Below are 11,222 nucleotides of genomic sequence, written 5' to 3' on the forward strand. Positions count from 1 at the left end.
TTAAAGAACAGGAGACCCCGCTACCGCGCATGTGCGGTTATGATGTCATGTGGCCGCGTGCGTTTTTTGACAACGCCTATGAAGCGGAGGAAAAGTACATGCTCCCCTTAGTACCCACATACGACCTTCTTGCTTTTCATAACAAAAAGGCAATCGGAGGAAGTAGTCTTCGTCCCCTTACCCATATTGCTTTGTAACCGACCCAGTACCACAGACAAAGGAGATGATGTCCGTTGCATGAGACCATAGAAAACTATTTTAAAAAAGACACCCCCCCCCCCCTTCACAACCGGTACAGACAACAGAAAACGATTCCCAGCACAAGCACTACTCGTCAAGAGCAGTGAGATTCATCAACAAGTTGATGCTGGCTGCCTAACCTCAAAGAAGAAGAAGATAAAGCCAAGTCAATGAACTGGTGCAAAATTTGCTGGGCATTCGCTAAAAAGCCAGGTAAGAATCTTCAAGTTCGCTTTATCTAACTTCGGATCGATGGATTGACTTGAAACTCAGGATTAATTAATGGGAGCACAACCTGAACATATTCCGAGCAAAAAAATTAGATTCGTGCAGCGCGGACTTCGCCAGAGTGGGCGTTTGTGGGCATTCGCTAAAAAGCCGATGCGTGCAAAATCTGGTCTAGTGGACTCAGTAGAATTTTCTCAGCTCTTAATTTTGTTAGTTTATCCGTGTGAATGTTGCTTTTGTTTGTGATCTAAACAAACACTGATGATTTGGTCGACATATTAAATGGGCTGAGGATAACTGCCTTCCATTTCATTTTAAGGTCTCACTTCTGTATTACTCCGAGTGGGTATGCTAAACGAGTGCATGGCCCAAAAAAATGAACGGCTGCATGAACGCGTGTGTATATTGGTGGGAAATTCCCTTTTGGCTAGGCCAACCTATCTCAAGCGTCAAACTGATGAAAGCTTGTTTGTATCTGAAGAAATTAGCAGGCAAAGTTCGGCAGCCGCGCGCGAGGTCGGACGTACACAGGCCGGGCATTGTGTGTGAATCGGTCCGGCGCTTACAGCTGGAAAGTGCCTTTGCGGGGGTGTAGCCAAGTGCAGTTTGTAATTGCTATAAAAAGAGATTGTATGTAGTGAAAATGTTGTCAATTTTTTTACATAATCTAGGGTAAATGTTCTCAACATGGAATGAAAAACATTGGCACATTTTCTATATCTTCATTACGAACGCGCCCATGTAAAACACGTATTATAACATGTAATCCTATGGGGCGAAAAAACTCATGAATGAGACCTTAAGTCAAAACTTACAATCAAGGGGTTTTAACAATGGCCTTCTTGCATGATTCCATTATATGAATGGCATTGGGAGCGCCATACCCTATTAAAGCATTGTGATATAAGAGGATCATACTGATTGAAATTGATTTTATTGCAATCCATAATTGATTTTGTGGAACTGTGTATAACCAAATAGAATATATCTAAATATTGCTAAAAAATATCAATTTTCCTGGAAAACAAAGACATCAATACAGAGGCTCCTTAAAGTATTTTATTACTTATTGCATAGTTCCTGTAAGTGTGTACATTGCCGAGTAGCCATAGTAACACAAGAAGCTGCACAGGCTGACCACTCCAGTACAATGAGAACCCAAGTGTCTGCACTGTACCTGTTCAAACATGTACAATTTGCAGTCAATTTGTGTTACTGATATAGTTGGGCTACTGGCAGGTTTTAGATTTTGACTTAGCATTTTCAGAGCGATACAATTAATGGATGCAATCAGTCACCATAATGTCTTATAAGGCATGTGGTCAGCAACCCTTAAATTAGTTATGACATGGCTAAAACATTAAAGTGGACATTCAAGGCTAGATTATGCTTTCTGTGTCATGTTACTTTCTATGATTTACACTTATTGGAATGTTCTGGCAATGTGCAAAATTGGCAAGTTGCCCATCACAATGGGTCCCTAAACATTCAGTCACCCACTATAAACTTCTTGAATAAATCAAGGTTTGGTAATAGCTAACAATGAAGTTGTCAAATCAGCCAACTTCAGTTTGTGGACCTATTAACGTTACATTGAAAACATTTTGAGGAAGGGTGAAAAAATAAACATACACATATTTTAATCGTTTTGTTTCTATTTAAAAAAATGCTACACTTTGAATAATATTTTCAAATTTACATATATCTGACTCATGTGATTATAAGTACTTGAATTCCATGATGTTTGTTGGACGGAACATTTGAGCATAAGGTGAAATGGCAATATTTGCTGATCAGTGTAATGCACCTTCGTGCACTAAATAGAGTCTGCAGAAGAACTTACTGAAAGGGAGATGCAAAATGCATTTTTGTACCCATTCTATTTAATCTGAGTAGATTGTCCTTTTCTGCCACATGTATGCATGTACAGGACAAATCAAAGAAACTGGAATGGTCACAGTTTAATTCTGCATCAGGCTAGCTCTGTCATGTTATTCAATGGACACTATTTAGGGTTTCTTGGAATCTCTATTAGTAACATGCAGTACCGCTCAAGATGGACTTTTCCCATGTATAGCAGACAGGATTTAGAGTTCAAAGGTGCAAAGTTCACATCTTCCCTGTTTAAAGTCTATATCAATTTGCATGTATCATCTATCTACAAAGTTGTGTGTTTGGTCCCTTTACACGGTCACCCATCAACATACTTGGCCCAAGGTCTCACCATTTTAGACACATAAATATTCTTTTAAAGACCAATCATCTACCCGTACACTTACCTACACCATTTCTTAAATTATAATTTAAATGTTCATTTCACATTGTACATTCTGCCCGTAAACCTACCCACAAATACCCATCATCAACAGTTCTATCTGGTTCACCATAACAACAATTTTTAGATCCTCAATAGGGCTAACAAAATAAATGCAGAGCTCTTTATGAAATCATCGTTCATCCAAACTTCAAAACAATGTTTGCATTGCATATCTATATTTTAAGGCACACAAAGTTAAGTTTCTATAACATAGAAAAATCACCTTAAAATCTCAATAAGGCACAATTATATCCTAGCTGTTACCCATGGATACTATGTCATTTCATTCACACCAGTAAATTTGCTACTGTAACCATGCAATACCTGCCCATTCTACTTGCCTAACTCATGTCAGGTGAAATTGTCTTGTGGAAGATTACATCATTAAAGATAAAGAATTTACGTAACAATGTTATATTCGAAAAAACACAAAAGGGAAAAAATTCCCTTTTCTGATCATTTGAGTCTTGAAACCAAAGTATGTCACATTTTGCATGATGATTTTATTTTCATCATCGATGTTAAAAGATAAAAAAGATAAGAACATTTTTCTTGAATGGATTTCAGAAACAATTTGCATAGAAGTGTCATATGTACAATTTTTACTGATCCGTATTGAAGAATAGTAAGAAAACACAACCTTCATTTGGTTTGAAACAGAAGGAACATAGCTGCTTTATGTATTATAAGTAATCATTGCAAACACCCAGCTATCTGGGTCTTCAGTGGAAAAAAGTTTAGACTTAGGGGTTTGAAAAATAAAATCAAAAACCCTATCAAATTCATCCTTCTTTATTCATCAGGAGATGGAAGGATGCGAGGAGACTGGCTGTAGACAGAGCGTGCTAGAATCTTCAAACTGCCTCATGCGTCGCACAATGTGGGAGCCTCTAAGTCTAAGTAAGTCTATTCATCAGAACCGTGGTAGGAATCATCTGTTTGCTCCTCAGCAGTCTTTTAGCTAGTAGGACGTCAGGTCATCCTGGGGACGCTCTACACTTAAAAGCAAAGAAATTAGACACCCAGAGGATGCCCTATTTCCCAGGAGATTACATATACTTGTACATGTGTTCCCCCCACACACACTGCCACTGATGTTGTTTCCTCATACTGGAGAAAAAACAACAGCTTTTGGATGCCCTGTCTGTAAATCCTAGCTAACAGCCTGCTCCTCGGTGAACAGGTCCACGAGGTAGCAGGTCTCCATGAGCTCGGACCCGGCCATCAGCTCGATCTTGGGCCGCAGGTCCTCCGCCTTCACCCCCTGCTCCAGCTGGTCACGCATCTCATGGAACAAGTCTGCTCCCAGCTCCTCGATACACTTGGTCCTGAAACATGCAAGACAGTGTCTGTCAACAACATGTTTCCAATGGCAAAGTTCAAGCAGAAGATCTAAGATGTTATACAAAATAGCTGAATATTTTCGTATGATTTACTGTAAATGCAGAATTTTTTGTGGGGAGAATTTTTCAAGGCAAAAACAGCAAAAATAAAAAGTTAAAGTTAAAACAGATCTGCATACATGTCCATGTTCTTACTGTATTATGGTACAGATAGAGATGAGTACATTCACTACATTGACATGGTAAATTTTAAAATTGTTCCTTACTTGATGACATCTTTCCACGCCTGTGTTCCCTTGGGTGAAGCCTGGGGTCCAGGTGACATCGGCTCCTCAACAAAGTCCTCGTCCGTCGCCCTCAGCTCTGCCGCCTGCCGTGCATCATTAATGATGTCCTCCAGTTCTGGGTCCGATTCATACTCTTCAAAGTCGTCCGCATACTCATCCTCCTGATGGAGAGAAACGTGGCGGCATACGTAAAGACATGATGTTTGTAGGAAGTCTGGGAGTCCTGTCCTTCACGGTTTTCATCATTTTAAAGTCTGCATTAAGCTTGCAGATGCTCATTACTAAATCATTGCCTACATCACGTACAATGTGCACTAACACATTCCTTTGGGACAATAGGGTAAACACCGGAATTCTCGTGCAGGGTACGCCGTAGCGCTTGGGGAAAATTATGCTAAAGCAGACAATGCCATTCATGTGCATTATTCCACATGCACACCACCTGACAGGTGTCACTAACCATATCCTGCAGCTGTAAGTCATTGGCAGGTGTGCACAACCAATCACAATTCTGCTCTTCATCCTGGTGAAATAATATAGGCGTCAACACTGATTGATGTATTTAGGTTCAAACAAGTATAAAAGCAAGCCACAAGATGATTATCATTATTTGTCTTTTTTGGTTGATTTGCTGATTTTCAAGTTGCTGCTGAATTACAACTTGTTAATTGAAAGATGTATGAATGATTTTCCTATGTACATGTACTTTAACGCCTTCTTGACACATACTAGTTTCAGAGGATGAAACTTTCTAATATGCATCAAAATATTCACATGCACAAAATCTTACCTTCACTTCCAGTGGTGATTCCCTGTTGCTCCTGTTCCTGTTGGCTTCAGCTGCAGGAATCTCTTCTGGAATTTCTTCTGGAATGTCCTCATCAGAGCTGGACTCAGGAATATCTTCCTCAATCTCATCATCATCAGTGTCGGAGTAGTCCTGCGAGTAGTTTGCAGAGTCTTCTCTCGGGGAAACTGGACTTGATATGTGACGACTCCCGTCTGTTTCCTTCATCTGTCCGACAGTGTTCGTCTGTGTTCCCCATGCCTCCCTCCCCTCCCGATCTTCTCCACCACTCTCTGAGTCTGATAGCGACTGATCGACCTTCACAAAGGATGTTTCACTGGGAATCTCCCTCTCCTCTTCTGATGACATCTTTGTCTTCCAAGCTTCATTATTTTCTATTCCTTGATTATCCTCTACATCTGACAGTGTTTCGTTGTTTGGTACTGACTTAACCTCACTGAAGATTTCATCCTCTTGTCCGCGTCTCAACGGAGCAGTTTTACATCTTTGTCTCTTCTCTTTGTCGTCTTCTTTCTCCTCTGGACTGGCCTGGGCTAGATTTTCTGCACTTAAGGACTTTCTGTGAGAATCAGGAAACTTAAGAGATCCAAGCTTTCTTTCCTTCTCTTCACTCATCTGTCGGTACAGTTCTTTCTTTTCCTCCAGGAATATCTTGAGTTGGTCTTGGACGTACGGTAAAGTCAACACCGCACTTGCACTGGGTCTGTCCTCAGGTGACTTTGCCAGAATAGTCCCAATCAGATCGGTCATTTCTGGTGAGAAACAGTCAGGCACTGTGTCAAAGGTACCTTTGACAATCTTGTAGAACAAGCTGATGAGATTGTTTGCATCGAAGGCTGGTTTTAAGGCACACATTTCATACAGCAGGCACCCCAGAGCCCATACGTCAGACTTGGAGCTGTATGGGATGTCCTGGCAGAGCTCCGGGCTCAAGTAGCACGGTGTACCCACACACGTCTGAGCCACGTCCAACGTGTGCTCCATCATTCGCGAGATCCCAAAGTCACCGAGCTTTACGCAATCCTTCTTGGTGAGGAAGACGTTTTGAGTCTTGAGGTCGCGGTGGAGGATCTTCATGGAGTGCATGTACTGTACTGCCATGGCTATCTGTATGAACCACCTCATGACCTGGCCCTCAGGGAAGAACTCTCCTTTCTGTCTCTTGTCATGAATCCTCTCGTCCAGGGTACCACCGTCACAGTAGTCCTGCACGATGTACAGATACTCCTCGTCCTTGTCAAAGAAGGAATCGTGATACGCCACGATGTGGGAATGCTGCAGCTTGGACAGGATCTTGGCCTCCCTGAGAAGCGACTCTTTGGTCCGTGTCTTGCGACTGGTGTCCACTTGGATCTTCTTCAGTGCCAACATTTTCTTGGTGTTGGCCTTTCGTGTAAGGAACACAGCTCCGCTGGCACCCTTGCCTAGTTGTGTCAGAACCTCGTAATCTTCCATCTTGGCGTTTTCTCACTGTCTTCGTCATTAATGTGTCAAGGATGGCAATGACTAGCCCAGGAAACAAGTGTCCAATCTGCTAATGTTGGCCACTGGCTGAGCGCTGCTCTGATTGACATACAACAGTCTGTGAAGCAATACTACTTAAATGGTGACAGTCACTGTGATCTGCCTGCAGAGCCTGTGGAGACCAAAATGTTTAAATATCATCATCATTTTGAAAATCACTGACTGGTCTATTGAGTGCATGGAAACTCTTATGTTCAAGTTGTTGCTGAAAATACTTTGAGAATCAGATAGTTCTAATAAGACTATAGTATTATTGTTAAGACACAAGAAACTTAAAGTTAATGGGTTAATGGAAGCTAATTTAAGTTCTTGAATCAAGACAAAGTGAACACAGTCTATCTAATATTTATGCAGTTATATATCAATATGAGAATGCAAAACACACTCAATGAAACAATTCTATAGTATACTATACGGTCTGGAATGAATAAAATGCACAGCAACAAATTAAACCTTTGTAATAGTAATTGACTGTTGTGCAGTACAGATTTCTACCACTACATGTGGTCATACACAGAAAACACCTACTAGTACTACACAAAGGGCACTTCAGGAGCTTTAACAGGTCGTACCCAGCTGCTATGGACAAAGGGACCCACCAGTGGCACTGAATGCTTTGTCTCCAATCCTAAGTCACCTCTATCAATTAGTTTGAAACTCCAGATGAAAATGACAAAAATCAGCGAGACAAACACGTTTGAATCACAGCCGGACAGACTAGCGTAAAATCTGGGATGTAACTATTTGTCCTGGGACAACCAGACAACAATAACTCACATGTAAAATCACACCTGTCGCTAGGTGGGGGCGGCGAGATTTCAGCAGATTTTAGCTATAAATCATGCACCTGCCATTGCTTAAGACAACCTCTTCTGTGTTCTGTTCCAGTTAATAGGAAGAATGTGGACTGAAACAAACGGTGATCTCATCCCTCAGCTCAAGTTACGTTACTTCCGTGTTCCAAACTAAGGACGCCATGCCAGGGTGTCTGACCTCTTTCTTTGACGTTAAACCACATCTAAGCGCACAAATAAAAGTACGTTTTGTTCTTAAATTAATGAAGTATTACATGTGTCACTGCGCACAGTAAGAATATTAACAAAAATAAACAAAAACCAGTTTTCTGCTACAAACTATGTGAGTAGCCACAGTTATTATTGATTTATGGAATTCCTTGCTCCCTTACTTTTTGCGTTTGTCTGTTATGGACTTACATGGCTGGCAACCGACGCGGTCCTGCAGTTCAGCAGGTTCTCGCTAGATAGCGACGAATGGGACTGGCCAGGTCACCAGAACTTCGCAGAGATGTGGAAACAGCTAATTTCGATTATCTCTTTTTGTTTTGTTACTTCTCTTTGGTTGATCCAGCTAAGATTGGCTTTTCAAGCCGATGTTATGTATGCATGGCCATACCTATTGGCGTCTTGATTGATCCACATCGTATATTGAAGACCCTTTTTATTCTAGATACAGTATATGGTAACTCGTTACCTCAAGTTACCTTATTTCCTTATCTAGCAAAGCTGCCCAATTTCCGAAACAAGCCCCCCGTGGATTCGTAAGCTATAGATATCCCCGTTCTCCACTTGTAAGAAAAATATTTTACTGCAGTATAACAGAGGCCGCTAGGCAGCATGCATGAGAGGGTCCATTTGGGCCACTAGAATTCAGATCTATGATGAAAGCATGGCCTATGTCTGATGCTATAGTATTAGTTTCTTCAAGAGGAGACCAAACAAGCAACGAGGAAAGAAAGGGTAGTGGTCAGCCTTTTTGTTAATCATGAGTTGAAAACATTTCCATTGCCTTACTAATTTTGCTCTATAACATCAACGCAGCTGTCTGAGTACCATAGCCAGTTTCCATTTTTCACTAAAACCGAAATCCTACGTGATTAGCACTCAAACTCGATTATGAATTTTAATACACCTTAATGGGTAAACCTTACCAACAGGATGTTGTGTAGACATTTTAGTGCTTGTGGCATTTGATCGACAACATCGTAGACAAAACATTTCAGTATCTAATAATAGAATGTGCGATCAGATTTCTTCCCTTTGCGATGAAGAGGTTAATGCACGGTTTTCAACTTTAACTAGATTTTGAGCCTCTTTCAAATAATCTTTGTATTTGATCGGAAGCTTTGATGAAATCTGTGAGGAAAAGATATATACACATATAAGAAAACACATTAATTCTATTGAGCATTTTCAAACTGTACATATGTAGCATTCAGATGTTCAGCAACGAGTATTATATAAAGAGATTCTGCACATGCAACTTCGGTTTAGCAGCTCAAGCTTGAGTGTTGACGATGACGTCATGGGTTTGCAACTGGCTAATCTCTAAGTTGAGGCCTATTGTCACTGGTGCAAGGGTCGCTATAGCAATGAATCTGGCAGTCAATAAATCAGATAAACGTGAAAACGTAACCACAACATCCGTTTGGAGATTGAGTTCGAGCTGCTGAAGGTGATTTCTAGCACTATATATATAGCTATAAAATCCCCTGCAAAATTTCCCCATCCGTAGCGTGTAGTGACTTGAGTTCGGAATGCAACCAAGGTATGAATTTCGCATTACAATGAAGAATCGTATGTTTCTTGGTAGTGGATCGTATGTATTCCGTAAAGATCGAATGTTTCTTAGTAGTGGATCGTATGTATTCCGTAAGGGTTGTATGAATACCCTGTTTTCGCCTCTGCACTTGTTGGTTCGCTAAGAACTTCCTAGAAAACGACATGCAGTTCAGAAAATGCAGGCTGATTCCTTAACGCCACTTCTTTACGAGATTAGGCGCGCTCGAAAGCGCAACAAAGTCACCGGCATTATTCTGATAATATTCACAACTTCGCAAGGGTACAGAGTATTTGTGCACAATTCGTTTTATAACGGTGGGATAAATTGATCGGCGGTATTCATCAAGTATAGATCAGTTGACATCACATTAGAGTTCACCCTCACTTCGAATAATGCCGTCAACATTCTGAAGAACTGAAGTGGAGTTTCTTTCTTTCCAAGCCCTGCCGGCGTGAAAGGTAAGATTTCATGTCATACATACGTGTATAGCATTGGCTTGTTAATGCGTGTTAACGGCGCCTGACCGTACCGAGTTTTGGCGACCGATGCCAAGCCATTCGACTGCTGAATAGCCAAAACCGAAGGGTGATGACATTGTTTAATGCATGTACAGTAGTATTACAATGGACTGTACTAGGATATCCGTGCTGCTCCTTATTTGATACGTCCAACGATTTGGAACCTTAGAATTTGGGGAATCTAACTTAGAAAGGAGGAAGTCTTAATTGAGGGCCCAGTTACATGCATCATACGATCGCAAACTGTGAGGGTATTCTTGTCAAAATCATGCATATGTTTTTTTTTTTTCATTTTTCATCTTAATTTTATGAAATACAAAATTCAGCAGTCTCGGTACCGAAAAGGCTGTCTTTAAATAGATCCTTGTCGGCATCAGGGATTCACGACAACTTATGACGAATGTGACCGCACCCGTCCGAGTAGTAAACCAACCTTCAATTTACGAAGAAACTTAAGCTTCGCATACATGCTGCATTATCAGTATTCACCGCTTCCTTCATCGTGTATTCAACAACTATCATCGGGGTCCTTCCGAGTTGCATAACATGAAGATCCTTGATCGTCCCGCTCAGTCAGCTGGACTCCCCGACCTTTGACCGCTCCGTGTTGTGAGGCCAGGGTCATGACCGTGAGGAGAGGGGGGTCATCATCATCACTGTAAACAGAGCTATCTTCACAGCAGGTGATTAATCGGCACCATGCAGGCACTCTGTACATTACCTGCAAGGTGACTGTTCCGCTCAGGTTGAAATCCAAAGGGAATTTATAATATATAACAGTTACCCAACTGTAGTCGGGAACATAATAGAAATACGCAAGTAAAATTTGTAAGTTGATTTGTTACGCAGAAAGACAGATTGATTCAGATTTTAAGCTGTCTTGATTAGCAATCTCTCATAAAAACTTCGTTTTCAAAACATAAATGTTTCCATTATACTGTGCGAGGGTGGACTAGCCAGCATGATACATTCCAAGATCTTAGTTCCTATACTTAGAATACTTTCAATTGATGTATGTGGGTGGACAATGTTTTCTATACAAGGACGACCTAACAGCCACCCTATAAATCATCTCTGAACATACAACAATTCAAGTCGTGAGACATTTTCTGAGAAATGTGTGTAGGCGACCAGCAGACATGTATAAAAGCCGAATCTTGCAAGTTGTAACCATATTATTTCAGTCGGAGAAGATTAAACGAGCCTAAGACTTTAAAAAATCATTTGCTGGTCCAGGACTAGTATTCGTGTCTATAGTGTGTTGATGTATGTTACAACTAGTCATGAAAAAATATGAGTATGTTCATATTATATGAGCCACAAGGGTTTGATATTGCAGTGTAAGTTGAAAGTGATGATTAAATGGTACAGTAACTG

At 40.9% G+C, this 11,222-nt stretch overlaps 1 protein-coding gene and 1 long non-coding RNA gene across 5 annotated transcripts; one reads left to right on the plus strand and one right to left on the minus strand.

Moving 5' to 3' along the window:
* Positions 1–104: 104 nt before the first annotated feature.
* LOC136437361 (uncharacterized) lies at positions 105–1,849 on the plus strand. The gene is made up of 2 exons (XR_010756174.1): positions 105–787; positions 1,273–1,849. It is a non-coding gene; the product is annotated as an uncharacterized lncRNA (long non-coding RNA).
* LOC136437330 (uncharacterized) lies at positions 1,514–7,770 on the minus strand. 4 transcript variants are annotated; one of them, XR_010756168.1, is made up of 6 exons: positions 7,525–7,770; positions 5,206–6,859; positions 4,876–4,938; positions 4,395–4,576; positions 3,839–4,113; positions 1,514–3,675 (listed from the first exon to the last, which is right to left on the minus strand). XR_010756168.1 is itself a non-coding variant. In XM_066431883.1 (5 exons), the coding sequence occupies exons 2-5, from the start codon at positions 6,676–6,678 to the stop codon at positions 3,939–3,941; spliced, it is 1,893 nt and encodes a 630-aa protein (XP_066287980.1). In that variant the 5' UTR covers positions 6,679–6,859; positions 7,539–7,770; the 3' UTR covers positions 1,514–3,938. The 4 variants fall into 4 exon arrangements, 3 of the variants coding, with proteins under 3 accessions (XP_066287980.1, XP_066287979.1, XP_066287982.1); XM_066431883.1 differs by having other exon boundaries at positions 1,514–4,113; positions 7,539–7,770; XM_066431882.1 differs by having other exon boundaries at positions 1,514–4,113.
* Positions 7,771–11,222: the final 3,452 nt, after the last annotated feature.

This window comes from Branchiostoma lanceolatum, chromosome 6 (genome assembly GCF_035083965.1).
Source record: "Branchiostoma lanceolatum isolate klBraLanc5 chromosome 6, klBraLanc5.hap2, whole genome shotgun sequence".
Taxonomy (NCBI): domain Eukaryota; kingdom Metazoa; phylum Chordata; class Leptocardii; order Amphioxiformes; family Branchiostomatidae; genus Branchiostoma; species Branchiostoma lanceolatum.